This window comes from Emys orbicularis, chromosome 2, assembly GCF_028017835.1.
Source record: "Emys orbicularis isolate rEmyOrb1 chromosome 2, rEmyOrb1.hap1, whole genome shotgun sequence".
Classification (NCBI taxonomy): domain Eukaryota; kingdom Metazoa; phylum Chordata; order Testudines; family Emydidae; genus Emys; species Emys orbicularis.
Genome location: NC_088684.1, coordinates 17,082,146 through 17,103,811, shown reverse-complemented (window position 1 = coordinate 17,103,811; position 21,666 = coordinate 17,082,146). Strand labels below are relative to the sequence as shown.

The 21,666-nt window shown below is 41.7% G+C and overlaps 1 protein-coding gene across 1 annotated transcript in view; it reads right to left on the bottom strand.

The window, feature by feature from the left end:
• Positions 1–21,666, bottom strand: part of KCNQ3 (potassium voltage-gated channel subfamily Q member 3) — a 239,112-nt gene that overhangs the window by 20,976 nt on the left and 196,470 nt on the right. Inside the window, exons 2-9 of the mRNA XM_065397818.1 lie at positions 21,333–21,423; positions 19,999–20,125; positions 17,007–17,179; positions 14,066–14,221; positions 9,118–9,228; positions 7,961–8,056; positions 6,268–6,362; positions 347–373 (exon numbers count right to left, since the gene is read on the bottom strand). Coding sequence (XP_065253890.1) covers positions 347–373; positions 6,268–6,362; positions 7,961–8,056; positions 9,118–9,228; positions 14,066–14,221; positions 17,007–17,179; positions 19,999–20,125; positions 21,333–21,423 — 876 coding nt within the window. The remainder of the gene's footprint in view (positions 1–346; positions 374–6,267; positions 6,363–7,960; positions 8,057–9,117; positions 9,229–14,065; positions 14,222–17,006; positions 17,180–19,998; positions 20,126–21,332; positions 21,424–21,666) is intronic.

The window sequence follows — 21,666 nt, the reverse complement described above, 5'->3', positions numbered from 1 at the left end:
GAAGACCCAAATCTCCCAATAACAACCTGAATGCTAAGCCATGGTTCTACCACATAGTCTAACAGAAGTCTATTTAGGCCAATCCTTAGATGTAAACAACTAGTTAGGTTAGTTACAAAATTCCACAGTACCATATATTTTGTACACATAGTATCTTTGATCCATTATTAAAGGAAAAAATAAAGGAAGCACTCAGAAATACATTGTTTAATTGTTTTTAATTAATATTTACAGTGTTAATAGCATTTTTTGTTAGTGGCATGTGAGCCAACAAACAGAATATTAACCATAAGGCATTCTTCAACAATGATATTAAAGCAAGGATATAATCATGACAGTTACATACCTGGCAGTACCATCCAATTGCTCTTTTCTTTTGGGGAAAAGAAGAGCGAAAGCAACAGGAAAAAGCAAGGAGAGAAGAAGTGTGTGTTAAATTCAGAAGTTTTCTTTCTGGCATTGCTGTAGAGCAGTGGTTCTCATCTTTTCCATACTGCAAACCCGTGTTACAACAGAAAAAGCTCTGGCATTCCCCTCCCAACTAGCCATAAAGAAAAGAAGGTGGGTATAACCCCAGGCAAACCTGTTTATGACCCTTACGTTGAAGACCCAGACTTCAGTTAAGTTTCACATTTCACTTCAATTGTAAAGTCACCCAGGTAGGCTTGCGTGGATGGGAAAAGCTTGATATCACACCACTGAGTCAGAACCCCCAATGGTCACCTGCTCCACTGAGGGAGCTGAGAATTAACATTTTGAACAAAACACTGAGCTCAAGGACCTCTTTGGAAATGGTTGAATTTTTTCAATGGACAGTGTGGAAAGAGAGACTGGAGTAGTAGGGAGACAAATGAGAAGAGTAGAAAAGTTAACTGAGTCCTAAATAAATATTTCCAAGGGATTTTCCCCCTTGAAGATTTATTTTACAATACATCCCAGACCAGTCAGGGTGAAAGATGTTGTGAGTAAAACAAATTGTGAGTTATTCTTTCACTAATGGAAATGTGACATGTTCTTTTCTCTCTCAGCTTACTAGTTTCAGAGGTAAACAAATGCTTCCCCAAACCAATTTAAAGAAATACCGTGGAATGCCAGCTGCTGCTAACCATAAGTACAGTGAGCACATCAAGTTTAGTCCTCTCACAGAGATATTACCAGCTCCAGTCATATTTTACGTCCACAGAATGTTGCTGGAATCAGTGATAACACTATAACTAGAACAAACTCTAAGTGTATCCACCGTAGGCACAATGCTGTCTTTCTGAGTTCATTGATTTTAGTAGGGATAGATAGTAGAGAGTAATTGTAATGGCACTTTTAATCTATAGAGCTCAACGCGAGGAAGGATTATCCTCATGTACAGGCAGGGAAACTGAGGAAGAGAAAGGTTCATACCCAGGTCTGCAAAAGTTTACATTAATTTGGGGTGTTTCTGGTTTTTGGCACCTAAACTCAGAGAGCAGATTTGAAAACAAAACAATCAAGAAAAAATATGACCCCCACTTCTAAAAAAAAAAAGTGTTTCTCATGAACTCCCCCCCTGCAATATCCTATCCTCAGCTAATGGCTGCAAAGGGATACAATTATAAAAATCACTTAGCCCTTCCCCCTGGATTCATTAGACAATTAAATAGCTCCACTTACAAAAGGCCAACATTAGTTCAGTTAATTATTCTGGTCTACATGGGTTGTGATACCACACCCATCATTGTGATGTCAGAACACTCTGGCCAATACAGTTCAAGAGGGAGGGGAAAGAATCCTCAGCATTAACAAAACCCTTAAATATAAAAGAATACTGTCAGTTCTGTGCATGTCAGTCATCTATTCCCAAGGTCTCCTGTAAAATCCAGGTTACAAGTGCCCTCAGGATTTAAAATGGAGACACACAAAGCTGCTCCTGAGATGTCATGCTGGGTAAATTCCAGAATACTACAAAAGGAAATTGACTCCATAATAGACTCTTAGTTTTCCCCTTTGTTAAAAGCCAATTTCTGCTCATTCTCCCATTTCAAAGAGGACTAGATCAAAGTTAACTAACAGGAAGAAGTGAGGTTCTTACCCACGAAAGCTTATGCTCCCAATACTTCTGTTAGTCTTAAAGGTGCCACAGGACCCTCTGTTGCTTTTTACAGATTCAGACTAACACGGCTACCCCTCTGATATAGTTTCAGAGTTATCTGCCAATGATAGTGTTTCAGTCACATCATATATGTCACATAGCCACAGGATATCACCCGTAGCAAAAAGAAAAAAAAAATCTCCATCATCCAGAAACAACCATAAATAAGTTTGTGATAAGAACCAGCAGATTACAAAAAGAGGTAATTGATTTAAAAAATTGCCCGGTTTGTTTATGCAACAAACTCTCCTTTCCATATGATTGAGAACCCACACTTCATTAACATGGTTCAGTCATTAAGACCAGGATACAGTCCACCCAACAGAGCAGATGTTGCAGGCAAATTGCTGGATGAAGTATATGAAAGAGAAATTGAGCAGGGTGCAAAAGGTCTAGAGGGTGAAATTGTTAACCTGAGTCTTGATGGGTGGAGCAATGTCCACAATGATCTTGTTGTATGTGCTTGTGTGACAATAGAAGAAGGGAATGTCTTCCTTACAGAAACTATTGATACATCAGGAAATACACACACAGCAGAATACTTACAAGAAGTAGCAGTAAAAGCTATAACAAACTGTGAAAAAAAATTAAAATGTCTAGTACGCAGCTTGGTCACAGACAGTGCTGCAAACGTATCCAAGATGAGAAGAAATTTAGAAGAGAGTCCCAAGCTAATAGCATACGGTTGCAGTGCTCATTTGATGCACCTCCTAGCCAAAGACATTAGTGTTCCAGAAATAAAGGCTAATGTTGTTGAAATTGCAAAATACTTCCGTAACAACCACTTTGCAGCAGCTGCTCTGAAAAAAGTGGGAGGAACCATGCTGCCTCTCCCATAAGACGTGCGATGGAACTCAGTAGTGGACTGTTTTGAGCACTATATCAAGAACTAGCCTAATCTGATGACAGTTTGTGAACAAAATCATGAAAAAATAGATGGCACTGTCACAGCCAAAGTTCTCAAAAGAGATGGCACTGTCACAGCCAAAGTTCACAGCTTAAGAAAAATGTTGAACACATGCTGAGTACCCTGAAGCCTATTTCTGTAGTCTTGAACAAAATGCAGGGAATAGCTGTTTTATTGCTGACGCTGTTGACATTTGGAAGGAACCGAGTGAGATCTTAAAAAGAGAAATATGCAATGACAGAGTTAAATTACAAGCATTAAAAAAATGAATGGGACAAGCACTATCTCTAGCTCATTTTCTTGCAAATATTCTAAATACTCGGTATCAGGGTCAAACCTTAACTGCTGAAGAAGAGGAGTTGGCTATGACATGGATTACCCGCAATCATCCCTCCATAATGCCAACTGTAATAAACTTCAGAGCTAAGGGTGAACCATTCAGGAAATATGTTTGCTGATGATGTTTTAAAGAAAGTCACACCAGTGAACTGGTGGAAGTCACTTAAGCACTTGGATTCAGAGACTGTTGAAGTGATAATCTCACTTTTAACAACAGTAGCTTCTTCTGCCGGTGTAAAAAGAATATTTTCTTCCTTTGGACTAATTCATTCCAAATTGAGAAATCGTTTGGGACCTGAAAAAGCAGGAATGCTTGTTTTTCTTTTCCAGATTATGAACAAACAGGAAAATGAAGGTGAAGACGACTGCAGAAGTTGAGTTAGCTGCAGAAGCCAATATTTTAAGTTTCTCATGTTGACCTGGCTGACATAGTCGATTTAATTTTTGCTTGTTTGTTTTAAATATTTCATTTAACTATTTTAGTTAAACAATTTTAACAAAAACAAACCTGATTTTAAAAACCGTGAATGTTTAACTAAATTAAAAAATTCATAGGCTTGCTTTGTTAAAATATTATGTTTGCTGTTGAAGAATACATAACGTTGTTGTTTTAGTTAAATAAAACAATGTAAATGTCTGTCTGGTGATGTTCTGGTGATGTTCTCCTCCTAATACAGCATGGCAAGAAAATCCTCCAAATATTAATGATTAGCCTGTTGAATTGGAGATCGTTCACCTCCCAATGACTTCATAAATATCTGCTTCAATTACCTTTGGTAAATTAAATAACCAAACAATCATTCATTTTCTGATATAGCTGTAAAACTAATCTGAAAAGTTTTCAAAATGTATAGTGTGTACCTTCTAAAAATGAAACCTACATCTATCTCTGAGTTGTGAAGAATATGTATTAAGGTTATAACAACCAACAACAATGCACTTTTACGTAGAAATCCATGATTAAATTGAGTCTTCCTGATTAGTGATTTAAATCATGATTTAAACTAGGTCCAGAGTGACCTAGACAAATTGGAAGATTGGGCCAAAAGAAATCTGATGAGGTTCAGCAAGGGCAAGTGCAGAGTCCTGAATTTAGGATGGAAAAATCCCATGCACCGCTACAGACTAGGGACCGAGTGGCTAGGCAGCACTTCTGCAGAAAAGGACCTGGGGATTACAGAGGACGAGAAGCTGGATATGTATCAACAGTGTGCCCTTGTTGCCAAGAAGGCTAACAGTATATTGGGCTGCACTAGTAGGAGCATTGCCAGCAGATCAAGGGAAGTGATTATTCCCCTCTATTCAGCATTGGTGAGGCCACATCTGGAGTATTGCGTCCAGTTTTGGGCCCCCCACTACAGAAAGGATGTGGACAAATTGGAGAGAGTCCAGTGGAGGGCAACAAAAATGATCAGGGGACTGGGGCAGATGACTTACGAGCAGAGGCTGAGGGAACTGGGCTTGTTTAGTTTGCAGAAGAGAAGAGTGAGGGGGGATTTGATAGCAGCCTTCAACTACCTGAAGGGGGGTTCCAAAGAGGATGGAGCTCAGCTGTTCTCAGTGGTGGCAGATGACAGAACAAGGAGCAATGGTCTCAAGTTGCAGTGGGGGAGGTCTAGGTTGGATATTAGGAAACACTATTTCACCAGGAGGGTTGTGAAGCACTGAAATGGGTTACCTAGGGAGGTGGTGGAACCTCCATCCTTAGAGGTTTTTAAGGCCTGGCTTGACAAAGCCCTGGCTGGGATGATTTAGTTGGTGTTGGTCCTGCTTTGAGCAGGGGGTTGGGCTAGATGACCTCCTGAGGTCTCTTCCAACCCTAATATTCTATGATTCTATGAACTTGTCAAACAGAACCTGAATCTGAAAAACAAGCTGAGTTCTTCGCTCCTCTTACTCCATCATTAGAAACAAAATATGTAGAAATCAGAGCAGAGCTTCCAATTTTGTAAATGATAATTGAAGAACAACAGAATCCATCTCACTCTCCCATAACTGTATTTGCTCTGCAAGGTTAATGAGAAAAAAATACTTTTGTCAATCCTGTCGAGAAACAGGACACAGATTATCATAAGTGTGTGCACGTGGGTATTTGTATTTGTGTGTATTATATGAATGTGTATGTGTGTGCGCCTATACACATGCACACACCACTGTTCCCTACTGGCCAGAATATTACATCAGCTAACGTGTATTATTGTATTGCTCTATAGTGATATGCTGAATGTATTTTATATTACATAAGTTGCCATTTTCACACTTGCTTTTCATATAACTATGTATTACCTCCATATCTAAGGCCATACTTTACATTTCAATTGATAAGGAATGGGTTTTTGTGATGGTTTTTATTCTAATTATTTTAAATCCTCCTCTATAAGGGCCCATTTGCACAACCCTATGAGTAGAATTTAAACTAAGTTATGAGGCCTACAGAGCCCAGTCCTTAAGGAAGTCTATGAGAACGGGCTGTAAATCAAAACACAAAGAGAAACAACATACAAATGTTTTTCCAATACATGGTCCCCACTTTTCAAAAACTCAGAGATTTCACAATTAGTTTCCCTGTGTCTATGGAATTGAATTATCATCCCCAATATAGAAAAGTCCACATACACTAAATGGATTTTCAATAAATAATAGTAAAGGAAGGTGGTGAACAATAAAATGTCAAACCAGAAACTGATCAGAAAAGATATATTGGCTTATGCAGCAGAACCCCTTATGCCTGAAACCTCCCTCTAAACTGAAACTGGTGATGTTCCCCTGATTTGCATCAGTAACACTGAGAAAGCCCAATTATCCAAAACCTTGTTTATCCACATAAATTCCACATCCCACGTCCTATCTGAGTTCTGCTGTATAGGGCGTTACTGATCGGAGGGGGCAGCACACTTGCCTGAAATATGGAAACGATACAATTGATTCATAAAACCTCCAGGTGGCGACGAGATCCATCCTGTTGGGGTTAGTAGCATAGTACCTCCAGGCAGCCTGGATAACATATGAAGGGACATTAGTAGCATTAGGGGAAATGTTTATCTGTGCTTATAAGTGAATGCAGCCAGTTAATACTCCTCTTAATTCAAAAGAAGATAACAATGCACATATTCAGTGCATTTTTCCACCACATGTGTCTGATGAAGTGGGTATTCACCCACGAAAGCTTATGCTCCAATACTTCTGTTAGTCTATGAGGTGCCACAGGACTCTTTGTCGCTTTTTACAGATCCAGACTAACACGGCTACCCCTCTGATACATATTCAGTGAGTCGCACTGAATTATTATACAGCAATATTGAAAGTTGCCATTAGATGGTGCCATAGTTCATGTAAGGCTTATAATAAGAAAAAGATGCTCTAGGACAGTAGTCCTCAAAAATTGTTCCCAGGGGCATATGTGACAGAATACGGTGTACTGCCCATTGCTTTCAGATACCCAGAAGAGGTTACATTTTACTACTCTTGCTTTATTCTAAAGTCTGATAAAACTAAAAGACCATCTAGCTTAGTAAAATGTGTAGAACATGTGATCTGTCTGATGTTTCTGGGAATCTGAAAGAGCCATGGTTAGCGGGCAGCAATCAGTTTAATATACTGCTGTGGAAAGTTTTGCTGAGTGACTTTAGACATTAGCACATAACTCCTATCAAACTTCCACTAGCACATAAACAGCCGTACTGTGGTTACCCTGGCTGCCTGTTATGCAGTGATTCTTTAATGTCAGTGAGTCAACCTCTCCAGATGTCCCCACGGTGTCCTGTGCTTTGCTAGGTAACAATTTTACTGCAAAAGTATGCTGTTCAGCCTATTTCTCCAAAGAATGGGTCTGACCCTGAGAGGTCCTAAATACCCGCAGTTCCCATTGATTTCAAAGAAAGTAATCCTGGTCCCACTGTAAAAGTTTTGCCATTGATGTCATTTGATTCAGGGCATGGCCTGCAGTGCATATAGGATTTTTGTCAAACAGATCAACCTTAAAGCTACCAATTTTATATTTAATTTTACAAAATAAAATCTAAGGCTCTGATCCAAATCCAGTGGAGCCAGTGGCAGTCTTTGCATTAAATTAAATGGACTTCTAACTAGCTCTTAAGACAATCAGCAATCCAGGGAAGTATGACAGGCTTTCTTTTTGCTTTTGCAAACTACTTTTTCTTCTTGATTCTTTTACAGGAACACATATGGTAAGTTGTAACCCAACAGTCACTATTGACCAACATTATGTGCATTGATGAGTTTTTACAGCAACAAAAAGTCTGTGGCATCTCTCTGTATGTGGGGTAGTCTCCCAAGGGAAACATGGAAACTGGGGCCTTGCAAAACAGGCGATTCCTCCTCCCCCCCACACACACAACGTGTAGTGTGAAAGGTTTTGCCATCTTGTTTCAGGTGACTCTGTGCCACTGAAATGGATGTTGGAGGGGAGGCTCCCTAGAAAATTTCAGCAGAACGACTAATTTCACTTTGAACATGCGAATTTGTGGCAAAGCCACTTTTGCTCTAAAAGAGACAGGTATTTTGTGAACTCTATTACATAGGGCCCTTATTATACAGTATCATTTCAAGATGGAAACCGAGAGAATCCAAACCTGTATAAGTTCTGCTGCCGGCTTTCTTCTTTTCTCAAAATGTTTCTGACGATGTTGTTCCTGGACTTTCAGAGCCAGCCCTGAACCCAAGATGCCCTGAAAGCAGAGGTGGTGATTTGATTGAAAACACAAGAACAACAGAAAATCTGAGGAGAAAGTTCTCTTAAAACATGTGGATGAGATAATCAGAGCTGTGGGGAATTAGTGAGGGCAATTCACATGGGGTTCAGTGCACTTTTCTGACAGTTCTAGTTCACAGGGCATCATAGTTTTCTGACAAACCTTAGCATCACCTAGGCCCGCGCGTCACTTGTTTCATTACATGGTTTCATTACAAGCTCCTCAAAAAGCTTCTTGGTCTTCTACTGCCTTGCCAATGACAAGATGTGCAGCTGGTCTGTTTCCCTCCTCTACTGTTTCAGTCAGAACTGAGCTAAACTCTGTGGTTGTGATCTGAAGGGGGTGCATATGAACCATAAGCTGGATACTGGATCACCTGGGCTCCCATCCCCCATGAATTTCTTTTTAAGTTTTGAGCTAAAGGAAACCAATCTCAAGCTCCAAGTTTTGCATTGTTTCCACTTGAAACCACAGGTTGGGCCCAGGTCACCCAAATCTTGGACCAACCTCACGTGAGAAGCTTTCAGATCAAGGGTAAAATTTTCAAAAATAACTTGGGGGCTTTGGTGACCAAGTCCCATTTTCAAAAGCAATTTAGGAATCTAAGGCCAGATTTTTAAAGGTATTTAGGCACCTACGTCACATTGAAATCCAAGCCCTATTGCTTTTCAATAAGGTTAAGGGCTTAAGTCACTTTTTAAAAACTTTTACCTTCACCCTTTTTGCAAATTTGGTCCAAGTCTCATGTCTGTAGCAAAACCTGAATAATTCTCCTGTTTATAGGCTTAGCTCTAAAGTTCTGCACAGCACACAGGATAATTCAGATTAGGCTCCATTTTATCTTAGCCACAAGGAGAAAAGAGATTGCTTTTCCCACACCATGCATTGATGTGCTCAAGATTCCAGCTTGGGAGTCATTGAACTGCAGGCTCCCAGTTGAATTTCCAGTGGAATCTGCATAGAGGGGAGGCTATTCCTTTACTTTCTAGATCATTAGCTCTGTGTTTGGTTAAAACAAAAAGAAGGGCGGTACTTACGGCAGGAAGAGCAAAAAATGAAACTCCAATAAGAGAGAATGTGGCTGCTATCAGCCGCCCCTCCCAAGTTTTGGGGGTCTTGTCACCGTAGCCAATTGTTGCTAGGGTAATCTGTGGGGAGAATAGGTTGGCCATTTTATAAGACAGACAATGCAAATGGACAAAAAGGAGGATTTCTTTTAAGCTTGACCTTCAAACCTGCATGACCAGTTTATAAACTTTTGCTTTGACCTCTGGACATTGTAGAAAAATACACAAACACAAACTTTCCTAAGCGTGGATTTTGCAAGCAATCTGGAAAATGTAAGCCATAGATATAGTTTTTTTATGGCACTCATTGTCATAGTACCTGCGTGTCTCATACGTGTTAATGAATTTATTCTCAAAATACCTCTAAACAGAGGTGATATAGTATACCCATTTTGCAAATGGAGAATTGAGATGGCACACCGATTAAGTAACCTGCCCAAGGTCAGGCGGGAAGTCTGTAGCAAAGCTAGGAATAGAGACAGCTGAGGGCCTTCTCCACAAACCAGCCTGTCCTCTCCTCACACTCCTTCTATTAAATACAAATAGTTTTCTGATAATAATGTTTCCTATGCATTGCTTTCCCTTTGCTTTGTGTTTTTCTTCTTCCCCCATCACCCAGCTTCCTTGATCTGACTGAATTCCTTACGTTTACATTGTGTGTGTGTGACTCAAGCCATGAGCTCCTCACAACAAGTGAGCTGAGTCCACAGAGGCTGTGTGGATAAAGCGAGCTGGCTGCAGGGTGTCAGGCTGGAGCTGCTGCAGAGGCCTTAGCTCCTGAGTTGCGCTCTGCCACAGAGAACTGGAGAGCTGGGCACAACTTTTGGCCAAAACTTTTTTTTGTTGAAAAATGCAGATTTAGCAAAATTGAAACATTTCACAAATTTGCATGGGTCTCTCTGACTTGTTTGTGTTTTACACACAAAAAAAGATTCCAAAAAATTGAAATGTTTCATTTCAATATTTTGACAAGAAACATTTTGTGTTTTCAATTCAAAATGTTTCATTTTGAAATTTCCTTCCATTTTATTTAAAAAAAAAAAACCTTTTTAAAAAACAGCTTGAAATCTAAAAGATACATTTTGTTTCATGTCAAACAACACATTTTGTTCAATGTGAAGTAAATTGTGTTTTTTAGACTTTTTGATTCACTGAAAATTTTGAAAAAAAAATCATTAAAAAACACCTTAAAATATCAGAAGTGCCAGCAAACTAAAAAATCAGCTATATGCACAATCCTACCAGACACCCCGTTTTGTTCTCTTCACCAGAGAGGGCTGACTGCCAGCAGCATCTGAGAGGCCTCACCTACACCGGGAGCCTTGAAGCTCACGGGGACTCACTACTGCCAAAAGGGAGAGCTGTGTGCCTCCCAGCAAGGGATGCCAGCCCTTCGCATGGAGATACAGCTCCAACACCCAGATAAGGCATGCGGGGAGACTTTCTCATTGTAATGATTTAATTTGTGGGCTTTTAGTGTGTGTTGTGGTGGTGTTGGTCCAGGTCTCATTTACTTGATTCCCTTGCTCTTCTTTTAATTTACCACTGTCCTTTCCAGGAATACAGTGTTATTTATTCTTATCATTTGGTCCTTAATTCCCTGTTGTTATCAATTGTAATATCCTCGAGGTCATAAGGATGGTTATTTGTTTATTCACCCAGTCACAGAATCATAGAAATGTAGGACTGGAAGGGACCTCAAGAAGGCATCAAGACTGAGGCAGGACCAAGTAAACCTAGAACATTCCTGACTGGTGTTTGTCCAACCTGTTCTTAAACACCTCCAATGATGGGGATTCCACAACCTCCCTTGGAAGCCTATTCTAGAGCTTAATTACCCTTATAGTTAGAAAATTCTTCCTAATATCTAACCTAAATCTCCCTTGCTGCAGATTAAACACATTATTTCTTATCCTACCTTCAGTGGACATGGAGAACAATTGATCACAGTCCTCTTTACAATAGCCCTTAATATATTTGAAGAGTGTTATCAGGTCTTCCCTCAGTCTTCTTTCATCAAGACTAAACATTTTGTCTACATCTTTTCCAAAGTGTGGTGCCCAAAATTGGACACAGTTCTCCAGCTGAGGCCTCACCAGTGCCAAAAAGAGCAGGACAATTATCTCCCATGTCTTACATATGACACTTCTGTTAATAAACCTCAGAATGATATTAGCCTTTTTTTGTAACTACATCACGTCGTTGACTCATATTCAATTTGTAATCCCATCTTGTTGAATTCAGACCAGTTCTCCAATTTGTCAAGGTTGTCTTGAATTTTAATCCTGTCCTCCAAAGTGCTTGCAACCCCTCCAGCTTGGTGTCATCTGTAAATTTTATAACCATACTCTCTGCTCCATTATTGAAGCCATTAATGAAAACATTGAATAGTACTGGACTCAGGACAGAGCCCTGCGGGACCTCAGCAGATACATCCCCCAGGTTTGACAGCAAACCAATTGATACCTACTCTTTGAATATAGTCTTTCAACCAGTTATGTACCCACCTTATAGTAATTTCATCTAGACCACATTTGCCTAATTTGTTTATGAGAATGTTATGTGGGACTGTGTCAAAAGCCTGACTAAAATCAAGATAAATTACATCTACAGCTTTCCCCTAATCCCCTGTCAAAGAAGGAAATTAGGTTAGTATGGCATCATTTGTTCTTGATAAATCCTTGCTGGCTATTCTTTATAACCCTATTATCCTCTAAGTGCTTACAAATTGATTGTTTAATAATTTGTTCCAGTATCTTTCCAGGTATTGAATTTAGGCTGACGGTTCAATAATTCCCCAGGGCCTCTTTGTTCCCCTTTTTAAAGACAGGTACTATGTTTGCCCTTCTCTAGTCTTCTGGAGTCTTGTCCTCCATGAGTTCTCAAAAGTAACTGCTAATGGTTCCGAGATTGTTTGAGCTAGTTCCTTAAGTACCTTAGAATGAATTTCATCAGGCCCTGCCAACTTGAATACATCTAACTTTTCTAAATAGTCTTTAGTCTGTTCTTTCCCTATTTTGGCTTGTGTTCCTTCCCCCTTGTTAATATTAATTGTGTAGAGTACGTGAAGACTGAAACAAAATAGATGTTAAACACTTCAATGTCGTCAGTTATTAGTTCTCCTTCCCAACTTTCCTTTGTCTTTCTCTTGCTTCGAACATAGTTACTAGTTGGAGGCACTGCACACACAGAACTCAGGACCCACTGATCCTAAAGTGGGTCACCCACCTCCAGAAAGAGGAATAAGGAGCCGTAGAACCCTTGGGTATCAGGAGGAGGCAACACCTCTAATACATGGGTTGCATGTAAGACATTCAACTTGAACTCAAACTCAGGAGAAGAATGAATCAATTCTGGATGTGAAATATACACAAGTGCTCTGATTTTCCTCTCATTGACACCAATGTGAATCCTCTGACTTCAGTACAGTCGCTACTTATTGGCACTGATGTAACCGAGAGAAGACTCAGTCCCCCGAGTGCTGTACGAGTTTGGATTAAATTGATCGTGAATTTCTGTGGCAGGGATGTGGGAGGGCATCCCAAACAAAGGGGTAAGGCCATGGTTTTGGTTTTGTACCATGATTATCTAGGGTTCAGACTGCACCATGACCTTGCAGTTGCCCCCTCATTTGGAATACCCCACCCGCCCAACATCTCTTCCACCGAAACTCACAACATATCAATTTAATCCAAACTCAGACAGCATTTGGGGGCCTGACTCTTCATATATGATGATTCTCTAGGGTTCAGACTAGCATCTCAGGAGGAGATTTGCAGAAGCACAATTTACAAAAATTTACATTTACAAAAACTAGACAAGCCATTTACAAGACAAACTTTGCCTCTCTACAAAGGAAAAAGGACACTAAACTATCTAAACTGCTAAATGCCACAAGGAGCCACAACAGTAGTTCCCTTAACCCACCCAGCAATATTGTTAACCTTTCCAGCTATACTCTTAGCCCAGCAGAAGAGTCTGTCCTATCTCGGGGCCTCTCCTTTTGTCCCTCCAGACCCACGAACATGATACAGTTCTGCGGTGACCTAGAATCCTACTTTCGACGTCTCCGACTCAAAGAATATTTCCAACATACCTCTGAACAGCATACTAACCCACAGAATCCCCCCTACCAGCACTACAAACAAAAGGATTCTGCGTGGACTCCTCCGGACGGTCGAAACAACAGACTGGATTTCTACATAAATTTGTTAGTCTCTAAGGTGCCACAAGTACTCCTGTTATTTTTGCAGAAGCACAATGGACAGTTGCGTGCCCAAATTCCAGGGAAAGTCAATGGCAGTTGGGCGCCCGACTCCCACTTGTGACTTTGAAAATCTCCCCTATAGGGATTTCTTCACCAGACATTCTGGGCCAAATTTCCAAGAGAGCTCAGCACCCACAGTTAGAGACAGATTGCCAGAAAACCTCAGCCTCTCCTTAGGCATCTAAATGGCCGGCTTTTCAAAAAGCGCTAAGCACAGCAGCAGCTCCCACTGTTCTGAGTTTTGAAAATCTGGCCACTTCACGTAGGTGCATAAATAGAAGCTGTTAGGTGCTGAAGGCTTTTGAAAACCTGGCCCTTAGACTCCAGCTAACAAAATTCCAGAGTTAAATTTTAAAAAAACACTTCAGTGACTTGGGCACCTAAGTCTCAATTTCAAAAGTGATTTAGGTACGTAGGAGCCTAACTGTGATTGAAAGTCAATAGGACTTTCTTCGCACGTAGGAGCTTACCTCCTATTGACTTTCAGTCAGACTTAGGCTCCTAAGTACCCAAATCACTTTTCAGAATGGGATTTAGGTGTTTTTGAATATATTACCCCAATCCCTTCCATTCCCCTCACACCCTAATTCAACTGGGCAGCTTTATTTCCATTAAACCAACAAATGAGAGACAGTTTCTACAGCTACTTACCAGCCCCCACCACAGTGCGTCTGCATAGGTTTCAAACTCTTCTTTCATCTCGACTCCATGGGCATCCTTTTCAGGCACATCTTTCTCGACCAGGTAAACAAGGAATGAGGAGAGGATAAGGGTCAGGAACCCGATGTACCAAGCAGTGATGAGCTCCTGGAAAAGAAACAGATTGAAAATGAGGAGACTGAAAACAGCAGCAGCTTCTGCAATGGCAGCGCCAGACGTCTAGTGACAAAAGAGGAGAGATACACAGGGTAAAATAGCAAGAACGGTCACTTCTGTCTGGATTACAGTCCGGGTCCAGCATAGTGCAGCTCTGGCTGTTCCACACTGCAGAGATGCGACAATACTTAATACTTACACAGCACCTTGCTGCTGAGGAAATAAAAGCAATTTGCAGTTGTAGTTTGGCTCAAGGCTGGATTAAGGCCCAAGACACATCACAGCATGGGGCCTGGCACCACAGCTTTGGCCTCTCATTGGGAATGGACCCCTCACTTCCCTTCCACAGAAGTTGGAGAAGTCCCACAGGGCCCCCTTCCCCTCACAGGAGCGTCTTCGTGACCCCAGAGAGGCAACGTGGCAGTTGGGGAGCCCTTCAACACTTACCCCAGCAGTCAGGGTGACACTGCTTAGGTGGAGGGACTGGGCCTGTTGCACTCCATTGCTCCTGCCACAACACACACAATTTGCTGCTGGGGTGGTATTGACAGGGCCCACAGCAATGGATTTTGGAGACGACAAGCCATTGAGATGCTTGGGGCAGTTTGACCACTCAAAGCTATTGTTTCAGACTTTACGCGGCCGTCACTGCATCAGTTACACTCCGGTCACGCTTCTCAGCTTTTCTTCACAACCATCAGGCTAGAAACCTACTATGGGTTTAAATGAGAAAATTGAGATTCTGATGGAATCCAATGAGCTGAGGGGGAACCCTAGGCACGGATGTATATTGCCTAGGCTTTAACCTGGCCCTGGTTTTGCAACACCACTGCGAGATGTGTAAATGAAGGCACAGAGAGCTTTAGGCACCTAAATCTATGTGGGGACAGGGGGAAGGTAGCATGATTTTCAAGCATATTCATAAGCTTTTGGGGAGCCAGGACTGTCTTTTACTACATCTCTGTACAGCACCCGGCACGTTAGTGCACCTAAGTGCTATTGCAATGCAAATAAACAAACAGGCAGAACTCAACAGGAGCTGTGGGTGCTCAGCACTTCTGAACATCAGCTACTTCTGACTTTCCCAAGGTCACTGAATCAGACACTGACAGAGGTGGAAACAGAACCCCTGATTCCCATACAGATGCAGTTTACGTATTAGAACTTGCATCCTGGTTACCATGTTTCATCAGAAGTGGGAAGAAGATATTCTTTCAGGTTATTATTATTATTAATTTGTAGAGCTCCAACAGAGTGCTGGGCACTTTGCAGACAGCTTTCCCTGTGGCATGATTTTCCTTTTCGGTCCTGGGTCATATCACCTACCATGGGGGATGTTGTACCTGAGAATTTTACAAATGTGTCTTGCTGTAAATCAACCTCGGTAGCAAATTTGTGGTTTGCAATCACTGAGGGACTTTACTAATAAACCATGTTTTTGGACTTGATTGTTAAACGTTAGTGCCCATTTTAGCAAACACCCTCGCAACCCTACATATTTCTCAGCCTGCCAAGGCCCAAGTGGAAGGACACAATCTGGGAAAGAGACCAGAGGAGGCCCTCTGGAAAACGAACAGCCTGCAAAGCTTAAAAAAGACATGGTGGCAATGTCTTTAGCATAAGTGACCTTTTTCCAAAACCGCTTCACAGGCCAACCCATAGACCCCCCATCTTAGAGCTTTTCACTCAGGTAACTCTTTATCATCTAATCCTATACAATAATGGTGCAAGAGCAGCATAACTACCTGATATGGACCAGAATGGGTCTGACCCTGTAACTGAACACACTCAGAGGCAGCTGGAGAATATATTAGCACCCATCACTGTACTATCTGACCCGTGGTTATGGGTGAAAATAAATTAACCACTTTCATGGAAACTTACTTGACTTCTGCTAACCAGCATCAAACAATTGTGCATTGAATTGCTGCTGTGATTTTGAGATAAGTCTTTTCCCACCACCCTCCCACACCAAACTTCTCTGACTCATTTCACATAAGTGGCATAGGAGGACAGATGAACCCAGGCACTGCACTTTACAATATTTCTCAAGGGACAATACTCTAAGGGCCAGATGATGCCTTTTACACCAAGCCTGTGTAAGGGACAGTGATTACTGACATGCAGATGTCAATTCCATCAAGTATCAGAAATCAGCTAATGGACCAGGACTCCAGTGATGGGTAAGTCAGCTTGGCCATTTGGTGAATTTAAATTTCTTCCCAAATGGTGACAATGTAATCCACAGCCCCCTACAAACAGATACAGCTGCCCTCAATGCACACAAGCAAACATGGCTGAAGTTTAATCTGATGCACTGAGTGGAAATTAGATCCAAGTCTTAATGGACACCAGCTAGAGAGAAGTCTATGAATTCTCTCTCTTTCTCACTGGAGTCCCGCCCCTTTGACTTGTGTGGCCAAGTCTGAGAAGCCTGTGTTAACACTTAACTATTATATAGGGCTTTCTTCCAAAGAGCTTGACATGCTTTATGAATAAGGATATAACTCCTATTGAAGTCAAGCCCAAAATGTCCATTGGCTTCAATGGTGCAGGATCAGGCCCTGATTAATTTAATCTCACAGGACCCCAAGAGGGTAAGAGAGTTGGCTAGGGTTACAGAGCATGTCTGCGGAAGAACTGGGAATAGCACTCAAGGGTCTTGACTACTACTCTGCTGCTCTAAACACTACACACTCTCCTCAAGTGTCTGATCTGCCTCCGTTTTTCGTTTTTTCCCCTTAACTCAGATTAATGCTGTGAACTCCTCACTTACTTTGCTATGTGCACAAATAGCTGATCCCAAAAGCTTCCACGTGCCTCCCCTCCTGTCCATTCGGAGCATCCGCAGGATCTGAAGGAAGCGCAGACTTCTGAGCGACGTCGCCAGAACATTGCCCTGGTTCCCAACAGCTACCACTGGCACAGAGGCAATCAACACAAAGATATCTGCACAGCATAAAGGAGAAGAAAGCCTGATCAAAAAGTGGACTCATCTGTGATGGGTTGTACCCCCGGGGTGCAGTCTGGGAGCTGTTGGAACCGCTGTGCCCCCTAACAATTCAGCTGGGTTGGTCTTTCTCACGCTGCTCTGCTGATGATACACAGCCAGCCTCTTCAGGGTCTGTTATCCCCCAACATAATAGCAGGTGGCGCCACACACCCAACTGAATTACCTGAGTGCATTGCCTAAGCCACTGGTAGATCAACAATGGAGCAGCAGACAATTTACCTACTCCCCAGCCTTGCACCCCTGCTGGAGTATAAACCCAGAATTATACCATCTTGCACTGCACAGGGATGTGTACAACACAAGCTCATTAATATAGTTTGCTTCCCCCTCGATATGGGAAAGAAATGCACCAAGCCTTTGCTAGCTGAGATTTTCCCAACCACTTCACTTAAAACACACTGGTTAAGATAAAACATAAAACAAGTTTATTAACTACAGAAAGATAGATTTTAAGTGATTATAAGTAATAACAAACAGATCAAAGCAGGTTACCTAGGAAATTAACCAAGAACGCCAACTAAGCCCAATAAACTAGACAGGATTTCAATCAACAATATCTCACCCTGACTGATGATACAAGCAGGTTTGCAGATTCTTGAGGCACAGGCTGCATTTGCTGTGCAGCCTTGGTTCCCCTCCCCCATTCCAAGTCCTTTGTCTTTCAGAGGTTCTTCCAGATCAAGGTTGAGTTGTGGGAGAGTGAAGACAAATCATGATGTCACTCCCCATCTTATATAGTTTCTCCATATGGTGGGAACCCTTTGTTCCAAGCTAAGGTCCTAGCCCAGTTTGTGGAAAAATACAGGTACCAAAATGGAGTTGTCATGTGGTCTGGTCACATGCCCTTGCATGCCTTGCTGAGTCATAGCAGCCATTATCCATAGGCTGTCTGAAGCATTCTCAGGAAGGCTCACCAGGTGGGGGCTAAGCTTCTCCCAAGGCCTATAGTTTCCCTTAATGGCCCATTACCTTGAATAGGCCCCTCACAGTCAGCGCTCTAGAGTGGAATCATGTTGCCTAGTGGGTGTCACCCAGTAACCACATTTGAAATACAGACACCCAGTCAATATTCATAACTCCAGGTACAACAATGATACATGCATACAACTACAATAATCACATTCAGCAAATCATAACTTTTCCAATGACACCTCACGACACATCTTGTATAAAATGCATCATAATTATGTCATAATTACATCATAATCATACCACTGTGATGAATGTAGGGTGCAGTGTCATATCATCATCTGCTGCTTAATTTCATTTGTTTATGCTGTAAAATCCCCTGCAAAGATCTGAAACCCACTAATGAACTCTTTCCCTAGCCAATTAAACAGGCACCTGTGAGTCAAACACAGCTTGTGGCACTGGCCACAATCTGGGATCCAGGTAATCTACACATCTCACATTTGATATGGGACAAATTCTGAGTTGGTTAAGAGAAAGGGGCAGAAAATAACATGAGAGTCAGTCTTGCAAAATACAGGCTAATAAATCAGAAGGATAAACAAACCAGAGGACAAATATTCCATAAGTGGGAAATAGTGAAAGCAGGAATACCAAAACATAGTGGTTAGTGAACAAGAAGCCCCTTTTTCTACCGGTGCCCCATAGTTTTTGGCAATTTGGCTGGCTGTCCAGGTTAACCTCTTAAGGCCAGTGCTGTTTATTTTGGTGAGTGAGACAGGACCAATTTATTGATTAATTAAAGAGGTCTGAAATGCAGATTGCTTTTTTTTTTTTTTTAATTTATGGACCTTTATGAGCCCATAATTATCCAAGTGGAAATAGGTAACAATTGTGTCAGAAACGTTCTCAGGGCTCTTAGCCACTCCGTCTTTCAAGTGTATTTAGAATCAAGTGTCTTTGAAATGGCACCTTGTGGGTTTCTTATTCGTTCTCTCCCAATAATTCCATAACAAGTTTGTGTAATTTACAAATTAAGAGATGATTTTTCTAATCCAGGATTTTAAAAATACAACTGAGCTCTTCTTGCTCCTTACATTGACATCAATAAAGAGTCTGTGCTTACAATTTAGATGACAATTTTAAGGATTATACGTGAGACAGAACAAACCTCAGCTTGCTTACCCAAAGCTATACTGGCCCTTAAATAGTAATACGAGTATTATTATTGATTTGTATTACAATAGCACCTGAAGGCCACAACTGAGACCCTATCGTGCAAAGTGCTGCACAAAAACACGAGTGCCAGCCCCTGCCCTGCAGAGCTTATATTTCTAAACAGCCAAGACCAACAAGGCGTGGCAGAGGAAACAGGCAGAGAGAGAAGTGAATGGCCCAAGATCATATAACAGAGTTGGGAATAGATGTCTTGACTCCTACTTCAGTGCTCATTAGACCACACTGCAGTAAAAGCTTGTTTGTGTCAGTAAAGTAAGCAGACAGAACTCAAAGATACAAAGGGAACAGATATGTTTAGTAAAGATGTGCCATTTTACAGTGATTTTTCAAACTATAACAGTGTGTGAATTAAAGTTGTTGAGATCCTGCAGAACATCTGAGCAGATTCTACAGTAAGTGTCCAATTCTGACTCTGTCAAACCGTGAACACTGTTCTCAAGTGAATCCAGGTTTTCAGGTACTTTATAATTCTTTCTAAACAGCGCAGAACTCTTAGCATACGTGGCCTTTGTATTTGTCATTCATGGGGTTTTAGACATCAATCACATCTGACTCCGCACAGAAAAAGGATAGACATATGGAGAACAATCAAAGAGATTGTGCTTACCCAACATACACAAAGGCTTCCTGGCAAATTTGAGCCTCCCCCTCCATCCTTTATAGCGACAGCAACACCCAGCAGCCCAGATTCTTAAGGCAAACTCTGCTCCAAAGATGAAAATGGCAAATGTTTCCTGTATCAAAAACACAAATTATATTCTTAGATACATAACAAGGCTTGCAGTAATTGTGGATATGCATCACTTGCTGGATCAAACTGTGTTCGCGTATGTGTCTATGATTTTATATACATATATAAAGCCAGATTTTCAAGAAAACTCAGCACGCGGCATCTCCCATTGTTCTCAGCAATGGAAGAGGGGGAATTCTCCATTGTTTTCAAAGGGAGTAGCTGGGTGCTGAGCATTTCTGAAAATGTGTCCACTTCATTTAGGTCCCTAGATGGGAGCTGAGCCCTTTTGAAAATCTGACCCTGAATGTCCCTATAGTATATGTACAAATAATCTGGGCTTTTTGAAATGTATACAGATAGACATGAACTGCGAAATTGGAATCTGGTGCTTGGGTGAATTTGGAGCGGAGTTTTGGTTTAGACATAGTGTCGTTGCGTTATCTGTGTCATAACAAAGGGCTGAATCCTCAGATGCTCCAGCCCATAAGGCAGCTTTACACCACCTCTGCAGCTGAACTTGGGGGCTGCTCTAACTTGCACTACTGGCTAATTGTCACCCAAGGGTGAGCAGGATTGCCAGAGCACATTACACTACACCCCACCCAATAGGCCCATTTCTCTTCTCTACATTGTGGAGAGCTAGGAGGGGTGGTAAAACTTCTCCAGCTCTCTTTCTAAATCACAAAGGAGCAAAGATGATCATCTCTTATAACGTTCACATTTAATTCAGATCAGACTTCACATTGTATGTCGCTGGGATGAACGGAGAGGCAGACGGGGAATTCCCAGCATTACTGCTGCTACAATGGTTCGCTGGGAGACAGTTTTATGCAAGGCTGGGCTAACACAGCAGCTCTCGGATTACACTGTGATGGCTGGACGTTGACTCTAGATACTTTTTGTGAAAGTGACACCATCAACTTGGAAGTCTAATCAGTCTTACAAAATGATTTCAATGTAGTTTCATTTACTGCACTTGTGCTAAAGCTATGGGACCTATCACACCTATTCCAGAACCCCAGCCTAGGAGGGATGTGGGGAAGTGCCTCAGTAAACGCTGTGGACTTCTTGCAGCCTACATAAGCCTGCCCTGTAGTGAGTCTGGGAGCCTGAAGAGTGTGGGGTCATCAATGGTAATGAGTTTTCATAGCTGCTGAATTCAATCCAAGAACGTTAACAGCATGATATTGTAGTCCCAGTCTACTTACCAACAGCAGCAGCCAGTCTCCTGAAACAGTTTCATATTCCTTGAAAGTTGTTAGGACGGCTAAGATCAAACACCCCAGAACTATCAGAAATCTGGATTAACATAAAAGGAGAAATTGGGCATCGTTACCACTGTATCCACTTAAAAAGAGATGGTTTAAAAACCCCCACAGAGGCCTGAAAGGGATCACCATCCATGAGCAGGGTGAGATGGAATGTCACTTGGATCAAGGGTTCTGAACCTGGGGGTGTCACAGACAGTGTTGGGGTCAAGACTACCCCGCCCTTCCCATATTGTTAAGTGGGAAGAGGACCATGGGTCAATCCCAAGGTTTG